At 41.0% G+C, this 15476-nt stretch overlaps 1 protein-coding gene across 1 annotated transcript in view; it reads left to right on the forward strand.

The window, feature by feature from the left end:
* Nucleotides 1-15476, forward strand: part of MSRA (methionine sulfoxide reductase A) — a 365587-nt gene that overhangs the window by 275288 nt on the left and 74823 nt on the right. The window contains exon 5 of the mRNA XM_007517236.3: nucleotides 7257-7363. Coding sequence (XP_007517298.1) covers nucleotides 7257-7363 — 107 coding nt within the window. The remainder of the gene's footprint in view (nucleotides 1-7256; nucleotides 7364-15476) is intronic.

Below are 15476 nucleotides of genomic sequence, written 5' to 3' on the forward strand. Positions count from 1 at the left end.
GGATGTAAGAAATAACATGCCACTAGAGGTGGGCAGTAAGGCAACTGTAATGGAGGCAAAACTAGATGAATTATTTCCTAAGATGTAGAACTTGAGAGGGCAGCTAAGTGACTTTTTGAGAAAGTGCTGGGGGCGGGGAGGGCAAGGGCAGCACTGAGTGTTAAGTAAAGAGGTGAAAGACAACTACTGAATTATTTCACTCGCATGTAATCAAGAAAGTTGAAACACATGAACTTATAAGAGAGAGCGATAATATCCAAAATATCTCTAAGACTTTGTGAGAATTAGAGGACTACAGTGGTTTTCACTGGGAATGTGGAAGCACTGAACTTTGATGTTGGGTGCAGTGTGGAACTATACCCTATACTCTTAAAATGGTGTAAGATTAATGAAAAACTAAAGAGAAAGTGCAGTAAAGGGAGTGAGAGAAGCAGGCTAAGAAAGGAGATGAAGCTAAACAAGACTGTATCTCTAGTAATCTGGCCTCCACAGTGTTGAAAGAAGAGATCTAGAGATGTGGTCATTTGACTATTTTCTGGTCGGTAAGTTAAAGGAAAGTACAGAGGAGAACTTGGGGAGGAAGTACTTTACAGACTGAGGAAGTGGGAGATAGTGTTTTTTGGATTTTTCCTATTATCTGCAAGATAATCAGATGTGATAACTGTAATATCAAAAGACATCTTATACCCTATAGAAATGACAGCAATATGCTAAGCATAGTTGAATAGAAAGAAGATATCTTAAATAAAAAAAAAATTTAAAAAAAGAAAGAAAGAAGACATCTGAGCAGCCTAGAATGTGGTGCCACAACTAAACTAGAGCTTCTGACCTATAAGCATGAGATCCCAGCTTAATCCCCAGTATTGCTTGTGCCACTGTGATGCTCTGGTGTCCTCTCTCCCTTCTCTCTCTCTCTCTCTCTCCCTCTCCCTCTCCCTCTCCCTCTCCCTCTCCCTCTCCCTCTCCCTCTCCCTCTCCCTCTCCTTCTCCCTCTTCCTCTCCCTCTCCATCTCCCTCTCTGTCTCTCCCTCTCTGTCTCTCCCTCTCTGTCTCTTCCTCTCCCTCTCCCTCTCTGTCTCTCCCTCTCCCTGTGTGTGTGTGTGTGTGTGTGTGTGTGTGTGTTTATTTTTCTATTTGAAAAACTCAGGCTGAAGTTCTAAATCCCTAAAAACTACCAGGAAGAAAGAGAGAAAGAAAGAATAAAAGAAAGACTGCAATGTCTTCTTTCCTTCTCTTTAAACATTCACTGTGTTGACTTAAAATGTTATTTTACAGAGAAAAGAAAAAGGAAAAGAAAAAAAGTCTTATGTTCTCTAATGCAAATCTCCATTTTTTTGAGTTTAGAGATTAATAAAAATGAACTGTGACTGCTGTACTTAGTGGACACAAATGAGATTAGGAACACCAAGGCCCTCTGATACTCTTAGAACTATTAGTTTCCATCCATCCTAATGTTTTGTCTTAATACAAATTGCTTCATTTAATTATCTTCAAAATAAGACTTTATAAGTGATGATATCAAAACATGGGGCAGATTAATATAAAGCAAAGGGTCTCAATAAATAAATAGATGACTGTTTTCCCTGTCCTTCCCTAGCCCTCCCCCTGGGAGACAGTTGACAGTTTGTAGAGATACTTTGTTTTTTGGTTTTTTCTTTTTTGCATTTTTTTTTATTTAAGAAAGGATTAATTAACAAAACCATAGAGTAGGAGGGGTACAATTCCACACAATTCCCACCACCTAATCTCCATTTCCCACCCCCTCCCCTGATAGCTTTCCCATTCTCTATCCCTCTGGGAGTATGGACCCAGGGTCATTGTGGGTTGCAGAAGGTGGAAGGTCTGGCTTCTGTAATTGCTTCCCCGCTGAACATGGGTGTTGACTGGTCAGTTCATACTCCCAGTCTGCCTTGTAGAGATACTTTGATCTGTCATACCCCAGAAGTTGCAGATGGCATTGGTGGACAGAATTCAGGGATGGTGCAGCACACCTTGCAATGTAAAGGGCAGCCCCAGAACAGCAACAACAACAAAAACAACAATAAAACAGCCAGGATGTCCACAGAGCCATAGTGAAGAAGTCCTGAACGAGAGAGAAGCCTTGACTGTCATTTTTTTTCTTTTTTTTTAAAGATCTTTTAAAAAATTATTTTTATCTTTATTTGTTTATTGGATAGAATTAGCCAACAATCGAAAGGGAGGGGGGTTATAGAGGGGGGAGAGACAGATAAACATCTACAGCCCTGCTTCACTCACAAAGCTTTCCCCCTGCAAGTGGGGACTGGGGAACTCAAACCTGGGTCCTTGTGCACCCAGCCCCTTTCATCTTTTTATTTTAATAGTTTAGTTGCCAGATAGCATGTTTAAAAGCATTTACATTTTTCTTGAAGTGTATTAATGATTGTCTCCATTTTTCCTTCCCTCAATATTCTTTTGTCTCTATCAGATGGCCGTTAGCACTTTTCCTTGCTCATGGCTTATCATCTCCTGGTGTGCTAAAGTGAGATCCACTGAAGATTTATGCATAACTGAAACCACCCAGAAAAACAGAGTTCAGTGTAATTTCCTAGGGTGACTGAATTCCTGGAATCAGAACCCAATAGCAAGCATGGTTGAAGGAAGTTTTATTTGCCTTTACTTTCCAGAGACGTCTCACTTTAGTAGCTGACCAACATACAGGTTTTCATAACATCTAAGGAGGTAATAAACTGCTGGGAAATTGTGCAGATGCATTCACATCTGCCATGTTTTCCCCTCAGGCTACTAGTTCCCGTGAGAGTTGGGACATTCTGGGAGTGCCTGTTCCTCCATGTTATGCCCTCAGGACATTGTCTATATCCCAGCGATATCTGGAGTGCTTTGGTCACTCCTCCCCCCTCCCATTCTTACGAGAGTTATCATCCTATCCTGGAGTGCTATGGTTACTCCTCCCCCTTCCCATTCTCGTGAAGGCTACTCCTATAAAAACCCTTCCTTTTCTGCACCTCTCTCTCTTGCCAGCGCTCCACTCCGGTGTTCAGACGCAGGAAAGGTTACTGCGTGAGGCGGCCATTTTCGCCACCTCCACGTGACCCAACCTGCTTCTCTAGCATCCGACTCTGAGGTGCCAGCGCAAATAAAGATTTGTGTTTCCTCTTCGCTCCGGACCCCCTCTCTCTTCTCCGTGGCCTGCGCTCAACAAGATCTGGCTCAACAACAATAAACAACTCAAGGCTGTAAGTCTAGCATCAGAATTATGAACTTGAGTCTCTTTCATAGGAAGGAGCTACAAGACCACTGCCATATTTCTGCATCATGCTCACTTTACTCTGGAAGAGGAAAATCTGAAAAATGATGCCCCGAGGCTTTGTTCATGGGAAGAAAATGAGTGAAACATTTGACTTGCAGTTCTAAAAAGCAGTGAGAAAATTATGGAATAAAATGATCCACTATTACAAGGAACTACTAGTTAATATATTCAGCCTACACAGTTAAAGCAACCAGAAAGCATGTATTAAGCACCCCTGAATTAGGTTTGTCCAGGAGGTCCAGGCATATACCCTGCCTTTATCATCACATACCATAAGAGGCTGGGTGTGGATCAGGTCAAAAGCTATGTCAAGGCAAGGGAGGACATGAATGGAGGGTATCACAGAAAACAGTTAAAGCCAGGTTATTGTTTGACGTGAGATACTGGATGACATGGATTACCTCAGGATTGAATGCTTGTGTTGCTGAGAAAATGATCATGCCAACTGAGGGAGATGAGAAAGATGGGGGATGATGGAATCTAGTGAGATCAAGTCAAGGGACAACGGTGCCTAGATACATAAATGTCTAATGGAATGTGGCTCTGGCATGATGAAGTCTTCCCACTGATTTAGACTTGTATGTTCTCAGCAGAGAAAAGGGGAAGTCATTGGAGCACATACAGAAGGGAAGGAGTGACTAAAGACTGAATCAGGGAGGCTAGATGGTGGCATTCCCACTAGGGTGCATGTGTTACCGTGCTCAAAGACCTAGATTTAAACCTCCAGATCCCTAACTGCAAAGGATAATTTTTACAAGTGGTAGGACATTGCTGCGAGTTTCTGTCTCTCAACTTCTATCAAATAAATTATTTAATGAATAAATAAAATATATTTTTAAAAATACTGAATCCAGGGACAGTTGTTATGTGGAGAATGAAAGGGACAGAAATAGAAAAGTAGAAATTTAGTGTTAAGGAAGCAAAGAAAGTGAAGTGTTACAAAGCCAAGAGGGAAAGCATTAATGGAAAGAAGACAAGTGGTATCAGGGACTATACCACTTGACTATCACGGTATAGTGATCAAGAAGAACTAGGGTAAAAAAGATACATGAAATAATAGTTCACACAACATTGGAGAATAGACCGACAAAAAAAAATAAATCCTACAGCTGCTCCATCTTATTTCTCAGAGAAAAATTTTAGGCTGCAGAGCAGGAAAGAAAAACCTAAGCAATTTGATGGTCTTCTTGGGTTGAAAAGCTGGAATTAGAGTCCAGGAATACTGAAAAAGCTATAATTTAAACAACAGAAGATCATGGAAGAGTGAAATTTTGAGTGTGAAAGAGAGGAGGGCATCTGGAGAGCTGCAGCATATCCCCTTAAGCAATTGTCTTGAGTAGTAACCTCTATAGTGTGTGAATAAACTATCTGAGCCTGGAAAAAGACTCACCTTGAAGAATTAGAGGGAACAATTCCCAGAACATACACAGGTTTGGAATATTGTTCACTCTCACTGAACGGGGTAGAAAATATAGAAATTCACTGGGCATCATCAGGTAGAGTACACAGAGGGGTTTATCTCATCGCTAAATTACCTCTTCTAGGAAAATTAACCTAGGTTAATAGCTTCTGTGGTCCCAAGCAACAATCCTTTAAACAAGTACCAAAAGAATATTTATTTATTTATTTATTTATTTATTTATTGCCTTCAGGGTTATTGATGGGGCTCAGTGCAAACACTATGAATTTTATTGGATAGGACAGAGAGAAATAAGGGGGAGGGAAAGATAGTGAGGGAGAAAGACACCTGCAGGCTTGCTTCATTGCTTGTGAAGCATCCCCACTGCAGATGGAGAGCAGAGGTTGGAGGAGCTGGGGGGCAAAGGGAGGAGGAGACTCAAACCCAGGTCCTTGTACAGGTCCTTTCACATAGTACCATGTGAGCTTAACCAAGTGTGCTCTCGCCCTGGCCCAAGAATATGTGACCTTCCACCTTCTGCACCCCATAATGTCCCTCGGTCCATACTCCTAGAGGGATAAAGAATAGGAAAGCTATCAGGGGAGGGGATGGGATACAGGATTATGGTGGTGGGCACTGTGTGGGGTGATACCCCTCATCATATGGTTTTTGTCAGTGTTTCCTTTTTATAAATAAAAATTTAAAAACAAAAGCAAAAAAGAAAAAGAACATGTGATTTATACGAAGTTACTGCATCTCATATCAGAACAAAGAATATGAAGTGTGTGTGTGTGTGTGTGTGTGTGTGTGTGTACAAGAATACCAAAATATTCACAAAAATAAAATAAAATTCACATTTCTGGCACCCAATAACCAATAAAGCATGCAAAAGGCTGTTTGTAATGAGAAAAAAAATCTATTGAAACAATCCAAACTTGACATAGATAATTGTACAAGCAACAGATTTTAAATATGTTAAAAAAAAAAAAAGAATGGCAGATAAAAAAAAAAAACACACCCAAAACTGGGGGTCGGGCGGTGGAGCACCCAGTTAAATACAGAGTGCAAGGACCAGCGCAGGAGCTCGAGCCCCTACTCCCCACCTGCAGGAGAGCTGCTTAACAAGCGAGCAATGAAGCAGGTCTACAGGTGTCTGTCTTTCTTGCCCCCTTTCTATCTTCCCTTCCCCTCTCAATTTCTCTCTGTCTTATCTAAAAAAATGGGAGTGGGGAGAAGAACGCCAGGAACAGTGAATTCTTAGTGCCTGGCATCGAGCCCAGTGATAATCCTGGAGGCTAAATAAATAAACAAAGTGAAAAAATATCCAAACCAATTTCAAAAAAAACTATATGTCTGGAAGGAAAATAATTTTGAATCAAGCCAAAAAAATTTACTAATTTGATAATAGCTGTAAGAGGACAGATTCAACATGGCAAGTGAACACCAAACACAAGAAACATGAAATTTACATCAAAGTAGATCATACTGACAACCCATAGCTGTCACTCATGCAGATTCAGCAAGTATTTCAAAGGTCACTGTGCCTTGTGTGTGGCTTTAGGGGAAAAAAAAGAAAGAAAGAAAACTAATTGTTGATATACTCTGGCCATCTTTATATCCCAGGAAAACAAGGTGTGCTCTGGCAAGTGAAAGAATATCTGGCTTACAAACAACATCCTGTACTTAGAATTCTTCCAGTGCACTCTCTAAACTGATTAATGAGGAATAGGCTTTTAGACTTTCTTTTTTTTTTAAATTTTTTATTTATAAAAAGGAAGCATTGACAAAACCATAGGATAAGAGGGGTACAGCTTCGCACAATTCCCACCACCATAACTGTGTATCCCATTCCATCCCCTGATAGCTTTCCTATTCTTTAACCCTCTGGGAGTATGGACCCAAGATCATTGTGGGATGTAGAAGGTTGAAGGTCTGGCTTCTGTAATTGCTTCCCCACTGAACATGGGCATTGACAGGTTGAACCATACTCCCAGCCTGTCTCTCTCTTTCCCTAGTGGGGAAGGGCTCTGGGGAATTGGAGCTCCAGGACACATTGGTGGTGTTGTCTGTCCAGAGAAGTCTGGTAGGCATCATGCTAGCATCTGGAACCTGTTGGTTGACAAGAGAGTTAACATATAAAGCCAAACAAATTGTTGACCAATCATGGACCTAAGGGCTGGAATAGTGCAGATGAAGAGCTGGGGGGCCCTCCATTCTGTAGATAGCTAGTAGGCATATTTTAGTTATATTCCAAAGGGCCTGTGGATACTGGTGAGATAGTTCAGGTGACAGACTGCAAGACCTGCATCATTTCCATCACTAATATCGCATGGACTGGAGTGGTGCTTTGAGTTCTCTCTCTCCCCCACTTTCTCTTATGTAAATCTCTATCTTATGTGAGATAAATAAAACATTTTTTTAATAAAGGGATTGGTTAAAAAAAAGGGGGGGATTGGTGTTGGTGCCATGATGTCAAGAAGAGAGACACTGAGCATGACACAAGTCAAAGAAATGCAGCACTAGCACATTCCCTAATACACCCTGTAACTCTGTTTTCTTCTTCCCCAGGCATGCGCCAAGGCAATGACCATGGCTCCCAGTACCGCTCAGCCATCTATCCAACCTCTTCCCAGCACATGGAGGCTGCTTTGAGGTCCAAGAACAACTATCAAAAGGTAGGAAATCTCAGGTCAAGGTCTCTGGTATTGATTCCAAGGGCTGGTGGGAGAATATGTTCTAGGTCTGTCTTCTTAGCAGGTAGATCCCTGACTCCACACATCATCTTCCCTCAGTGTCCAAATGCCTCCTTCATATAAGGACTCTAGTCATATAAGAGCAGATCCTCTCTAAAGATACATCTTCACTTGTTGGTATGCTTCTAAATTCTGCTTCTTCTGTTTCATTGGTTTAATCCCCCCTGCTTAACACTGTATTCTATTTACATAACCACTGTTAATTAAGCACCGCCCTGCTTCCAGGGCATTGGTTTAATCCTCACTGTTTTGCATGCTTTTTCCTTCTCCCCACCCCCTATCCTACCTACATCCTCTTCGGACCTGACTCTTCCACCTCAGGATATATAAGAACAAGATTGTGATTAGAGATAGCTTAGATTGTGCTGCGTTCCATATGAATAAAGACTGAACTGCGTACCACTCAGCCATGAGTCCCTGGTCATCTCTCTCTCCCGCCCACAAAGCTAGCCCGGCATTCACTTGATTGCCATGGGACCATATTCTGAGGTCTTAGGGCTGAGGCTCCAACTTTTAAGGAAGCACATGGTTCAACCCATAATGTTCTCTTTTGCTAATACAGTAGGTTGATCAATAATAAAAATGCTTCTCAAGAAACACAAATATCACATCATAAAATCATCTTCATCATTAACTTGAGTCTTAAATTTTTCCTCCAGGGAGTCGGGCGGTAGCACAGGGGGTTAAGCACTCTTGGTGCAAAGCTCAAGGACCAGTGTAAGGATCCAGGTTTGAGCCCCAGGCAGTGAAGCAGGTCTGCAGGTGTCTGTCTCTCCTCCTCTCTGCCTTCCCCTCCTCTCTCCATTTCTCTCTGTTCTAACAATGACATCAATTACAACAACAATAACTACAACAACAATAAAAAGACAACAAGGGCAACAGAAGGGAAAATAAATAAAATTTTATAAAGTCCCTCCAATAGAGATTTAGTTCTTTCTAGCAACAGCTGTCTTCACTTAATCCCTAAGATTTCATGATAATACTTAAATTATAATTATAATTATAATTATAATGGCTCTGGTTTCTGATTTGGATTCATGTTGAACAGTTGAGCTAGTTATCACACCAATACTGATTCATTTTATTGATAAAATTATGAAAGTGGCTGATAGGCAACATTTTTTTTTAAAGTTTTTATTTAAGAAAGGATTAATGAACAAAACCATAAGGTAGGAGGGGTACAACTACACACAATTCCCACCACCCAATCTCCATAACCCACCCCCTCCCATGATAGCTTTCCCATTCTCTAGCCCTCTGGGAGCATGGACCCAGGGTCATTGAGGGTTGCAGAAGGTAGAAGGTCTGGCTTCTGTAATTGCTTCCCCGTTGAACATGGGTGTTGACTGGTTGGTCCATACTCCCAGTCTGCCTCTCTCTTTCCCTAGTAAGGTGTGTCTCTGGGGAAGCTGAGCTCCAGGACACATTGGTGGGGTCTTCAGTCCAGGGAAGCCTGGCCAGCATCCTGGTGGCATCTGGAACCTGGTGATTGAAAAGAGAGTTAACATACGAAGCCAAACAAATTGTTGAGCAATCATGAATCCCAAGCTTAGAATAGTGGAGAGGAAGTGTTAGGGAGGTACTCACTGCAAACTCTAGTGTACTTCTGCTTTCAGGTATATATTTTGCAGTAGTTTATGGATACGTGTGAACATAAGCTCTCTCTCACAGAAACTGGTGTATATCTAGGTTATGGGACTTTGTTAGAAAGTGAACCACCTGAGATGAAATTAGAGTGTACTATAGAAGGAAAGGTCTCACCCGAGTAATGAAGCTGAAGGGTTGTCATTCCACACGTGAAGTCTCTGGACACAGTCTGAGGTGAAGCATGTTGAGGTGGCAATCGTTGCGTTGGTTAGGTTGTGATCAGTGGATGTAATATTATTTGGTATGGATTGGGAAGACGCATACAGGAATGTGGGCCCTATCTAAGGGTTCCAGGACTGGGGGAGGTAGGGGCTCTGTAGTGGAGATGTGAGGTTCCTGCTGTCTTAAGGTTCCAAAAGACAATCGATAGTTAATGTTATCATCGCATTATTTGGTAATTGGGTTAACTTTGAAAAGTCCTTTTGTTATGGTTTGCTGTACAGTATCCAATATCTTGTATATAGCTGTGCTATTGGATGCTTCTAATCTACTTGGTCTAGGCTTTTGAGAGTCCGCATATCAAATACACAGCCTATATATTAAAAAGATTCAGTTTGTGTTTTGAGAAACTTTGAGACATACAACTGATTTTCCCCCTCTCATATTAATTAACTACTGATTTATATGTCTACATTTTGCTAGGAGTGTACATAAACACCATTCCCACCACCAAAAGACTGTGACCCATCCCTCCCACCCACTCCCACCCCCCACTGGCCCAGGAAGCTACATGTCTACCCCTCACCACAGGGTTTTTACTTTGGTGCCCTACTTAAAATTTGTTCAGGTCCTGCTTTTAGTTTCCCTTTCAGATCTTCTTACTCAACTTCTGTTGATGAGTGGGATCATCCCATACTCATCTTTATCTTTCTGACTTAGTTCCCTTAACATAATTCCTTCTAGCTCTGTCCAAGATGGGTCAGAGAAGGTGGGTTCATTGTTCTTGATAGCTGCATCGTATTCCATTGTGTATATATACCACAGCTTTCTCAGCCACTCATCTGTTGTTGGGCACCTGGGTTGCTTCCAGGTTTTAGCTATTATGAATTGTGCTGCTATGAACATAGGAATACACACCTCTTTTTGGTTGGGTGTTATGGAGTCCTTGGGGTATAACCCCAGGAGAGGAATTACTGGATCATATGGAAGGTCCATGTCTAGCCTTCTGAGAGTTTTCCAGACTGCTCTCCACAGAGGCTGTACCAATTTACATTCCCACCAGCAATGTAAAAGGGTTCCTCTGTCCCCACATCTTCTCCAGCATTTGCTGCTGCTGTCCTTTTTATGTATGCCATTCTTACAGGAGTGAGGTGGTATCTTAGTGTTGTCTTAATTTGCATTTCTCTGACAATCAGTGACCTAGAGCTGTTTTTCATATGTTTGTTAGCCTTTTGGATCTTCTCTTGAGGTGAATGTTTTGTTCATATCCTCTGCCCATTTTTGGATGGGGTCATTTGGATAGGCAACATTTTCAGCGTGTGTGTGGGTTCTCTACCTGTCCCCTGTGTGGCAGAGAGGAGACGGTTGAATAGTACAGTTATCTCTTGATGAAAACAAGTAGCAGAACATTAGACTCAGGGTCACTTAGACTCCAAAAGGTAGAAAGAGTTAAGCTAAAGAAGAGGGCACTAGGTCTCTATATCCTCCTCATAACTTTTCCTCTTCCCCTGCTGTCTTCCACACCTCTTCAGCTCCTCTTCTTCCTCCCCCCTCCACTCCCCTCCTCCTCCACATACACCCACTTCATGACCAGATTTGGCTTTAGGACTCCATGATTTCATCAAAGCCATTCAAATTTATTTCTGAGAGCTAGAGATGCTGCAGATGGCTCATTCCATTTATCTTATATGCACCCTTTTCCCCTTTAAGAGTTGGTATTTCCGGCCCCACCACTACATTCTGGGAATTCATTTGATTGAGGCTGTGGTAGGACGCTGTGCACTAACTATAATATTGACTTAGGTTACTAATTTAATAGTCTTCACTAGTTTGCCCCCAGTGACCCCCTGGTAACCAGCTTCTTCAGCAACATCTTTATACGTGAAGTTCAGAGTGACAGTATTGCTTACCACGGAGCAGCCATTTGAACATAAAATTAGCTGATTTTATCACAGGGACCAATTGTTGAGCTAATTAGATGTGCGGTACTGCTGATGAGCCAGAAACCCAAAGTGATTTTCTGTCAAAACTGGGGTATTCTGCAAACCTGGCTGCATTGTAGATCCCAGACTTACCAACTCCTGCAGGAAAGAAAAAAAAAATGGCTGAAGAATCTGCTAATTTCTTCTCATCAGGCTAGAGGAGGTTGGAAAATCTTAGAGGAGAAGAGTGAAAATTAAACTTGATCTTCACTGGCCTGGAAGGTGCTGGATTCCACTTGTGCATACATTTACACATGTACATATATGCATATATGTATATTTATGTATTGCTAAGAGACTCAAGGTAGAATTGCCTATGGTGTTGATTGGATAACATAATCTGATATATTAGTCACTAATTTTGGATTGCCAAATATATGAAATTTACCTTCCAGTGAACCTGCCATGATAAACACTTTCTAATATTCTACATTGAATGGTGGCCTCTGGCAGGGACATGTGTGTGCGCGCGTGTATGCACAACTGTTTATATATGCATCTTACACCCTAGAAATATGATTCTTTCTTCCTCATTTAAGAATTAAATCTCTTCAACATTGATAGATTGTTTCTCGATATTTTACTGTTAAATCAAAACATTGCCCTCTTGGTGATATGATCTACCTCCTTTCAACCCCTTCAAGGAACTCACTGGACATTGTAAGAACAACCTATCTTAAGGACAACCCTTTGGGGTGGAGGCTTAATCAGTCACCATGTTTCAAATATAAAAGTGTCCTAAAAACCTGTCTCTCTCAATCTCTGTCTCTTCTTCTACCTACCCACCCATTGATCCATCTATATCTACATTATAGCTATAATCTCTAAATATTTACTACATTTTATTTTAAATTTCAATTATCTAGCAATCCATCACCTGTCATCTGTGCTCTATCCAATGTCATTTTAAAGAAAAGTACTCAAAATGAAAGATTAAGAAAAACAGTATGCAATGATTGTATCACAATGAGCATTTTCTAGAATTGCTTCAGTTATGAATATTACATTTTATTCTTAAAGCACCTAGATTACAACAAATATTTAGCATCTCCCCATTATCTTCATCTAATCCCTGGCACTTTGTGTTTTAGCTGCTCCATAGTGGGTGTATGGGGTGTTGGGGGGATGAGGGGAGGACAACTTTCATTTCTGAAAAATCTACCACCTGTGCCATCAATTACATTTTTACTTCTTCTAGTATAGTTTAAATGTCATATCTATGTGGATGAGCCTCAAATTTCTAATCCAGATTCACCTGGGCTGAAAATCTCCACATTTAACTGTCTACTTGTTATTTCCAATTATGTGTCAACATATTATTTCCAAGACTGGAAATAAGATTTGCAACCCCCACACCTACCCCAGCTACATAAACAGCTCCCACTATCACTTCTCCCACTGGTACCTTCCCAGCCACCGTCCTGTAACTAGCTTTAAAAAGCAAAGTCAGCAGCCGTCCTACCTGATTCACCCCTCAGAACCTGGGAGGTGACACAGTGTTGAACCTAATTTGTCCATTTCTTACAGTCTCCATCTATTTCATTAACCAGATCCATTTGTCTCACTTTAATATTCATGTACACTAACCTACTTTAGCCACCATGGTGACGGCTCCCCTTGTCATGATCACAATCACCTGACACAGGGCAGAGCCAGAGATTCTTCTTACATAGAATTCCAATAATCTCCTTTCCCTTTGTCAAGCTCATTCATGGCTTCCCCTCCATATTCAAATCAAATTCTAGTCTAGGCAGGATCTTCAAGGTCCCACACAACCATTTGCCATCTTCCCATGAGACATCTATAACTGCTAATCTCAGTGCCTGTCACTGTGTGTCTTAGAATTATATGTATAGGACTTCCAAGAGGCATGACCATGGAGTAAAAGTAAACAGAAGTGATCCCCCTAACAAAACAACAAATATCTACAACGTTAGATCTAACCAAACCCAACAACTATAGCTGAGACATCTGCAGCCACAGACACAAAGTTGCAGATGCTATCATGATTCCATCCTGACTTCTCTGGGCAGATACCTCACCAATGTGTCCTGGAACCTCGCCTTGCCGGAGCTCTACTGCACTAGGGAAAGATAGAAACAGGCTGGGGATATGGATCAAACTGCCAACACCCATGTCCAGTGGAGAAACAATTACAGAAGCCAGAACTCTTACCTTTTGCACCCCAAAAACTATTTTGATACATACTTTCAGTGGGGGAGAAGAGATAGAGAAAACAAGAGGACTCTGAACACCAGCTCCATCAGGACCCAGAAAGAGAAGAGGAAAAGTGGGAGAAAATTTGGATATAGCAACAGGGTTATGTGTAGCTTGGAGGGGAAGAAAGAATGGGACCTGGAAGAAAAAGGGGGATGATTATGTACATATGTAGACAGATAGTTGTAGAAATGATAGCTAACCTATGTCCTTAGGAGATCTTAGGAGATCAGCTGTGGCTTGCAGTAGAAGGATTGGGGATGTAGAACTCTGGTGGTGGGAATGGTATAGAAATATACCCCTGTTGACATGTAATTTTGTAAATCAATATCAAATCACTAATAAAATTTAAAAAAAGAATTATATGTATATAATATTCCTTGTTATAGGCTGAATCTTTATCTATATATCAGTAGGTAGCAATTGCCTAATATACACTAATTTAAGAGGAACCCCATCTGTTTTCCAGTCCAGAAAGTAGTTTAACTGATGCCCTCTCAAATAAACAAAATTAAGCAAACACAGTAAGTATCTGGTTATGCCGTTATCGTCATACTATAACCAGACCTTATAATTATGTCAGCAGGTATAGGTCCTTTGCTTCTTTATTTTTTTTTAACATCTATAGGCTAACCATGTGAAAATAATCTTTCGTCTTTACTCCACAACCTTTCTCAGTAGATTAGTATGTTAATTACCTTATTAAATATTAATCACTTACTGATTAGTTTCCAGATTCATATTACAGTTGGTTCAAACACAGCTCTCTGAAGACAAATCTCAAGAAGTTTTTTTGTAATCAACGATCCTACACACAGTGACAAAAATGTACAGGTCACAGATTCTCTTTCCTTTAGACCATTTCCCCGGAGCTGTTTTGACATTTGGCGAGCTCTTTGGGGGTTCTCGGCATCCTTGTTTCCCCCAGGGCTCAAGCTTTGCTTGGTATTCAGCAGATTGCTACCCAATATGTGCTGAACTGAATTGAAAATATGAAGCAAGATAAAGAAGCCCATTCTGTTACCTCTTGTCAAAAGCTAAATATTTGTATTCCTCTACACCCCCCCAAAATAACTGTACATTGAAGATATATCCTTGATAATATGGTGTTTAAAGGTTGGAACTTTTGAAGGTACTCAGGGTTTAGATGAGGTCATAAGAGTAGGTCACTATTAAAGGAATTAGTACCCTTGTAAGTAGAGATACCACAAAGAAGAGGTCATGGAAGCACTCAACAAGATGGCAGCCACCCTTAACTCAAGTGAAGAGATTTTGCAGTAAAACCTACCTTCCTAAATCCTTGATTTGGATTTTCAATTTTCCAAAACCCTGAGAATAAACATCTACTGTATAAGCCTCTGGTCCATCACAGATTATGTAAGGCAGTCCTGAGATGACAAAGACCATGACATCATGAGAGATGAGAAAAGCTGTCTCCTGAGATAGAGAACACAGGACTGAGGCCCTGCTCAACCTTCACCAGCCATAACCTTGGACCTGTCTTTACATGTCTAGTTTCTCATTTATAAAATAAGAACAGTAACACTTTTTAGATATCCTAACCATTTTCAGTGCTTTATCTCCTTGCACACAAGTGACCTTGCTCTCACACAGGGGGGTTGGCTTAGCATCGGTTTTCCTGTTATGGAGGAAACAGAAACTCTAAGGTGCCGCTCACATTCCTGAAATGACTTAGAGATGAGGAGGCTGTGCCTGATGACTTCCCCCTGCTTTTCCAGAGGCCTGCACATCCCAAACCATGAATTAGAGAATCAGAGAATCTTGCTGTCTATTGAGAATGAGGAAACTGGCAGGGATATATTTTTTTTCCTGTTTCTTTGTTCATGGGTTAATGTATAACTTGTAGATTATATACTGCAAGTATCCTTTCTCGGTCTATTGTTTTCTCAGTAATATGATGTCCAAATCAGTAGTAGCACCAAAAGACTTCATCTTTTGCCAACACCAGCAATTATTTACTTGTTCTGAAGGATTATGAATTCATCAACCCAGCTGATATGGTTTTGGAG

This window comes from Erinaceus europaeus, chromosome 2, assembly GCF_950295315.1.
Source record: "Erinaceus europaeus chromosome 2, mEriEur2.1, whole genome shotgun sequence".
NCBI lineage: Eukaryota > Metazoa > Chordata > Mammalia > Eulipotyphla > Erinaceidae > Erinaceus > Erinaceus europaeus.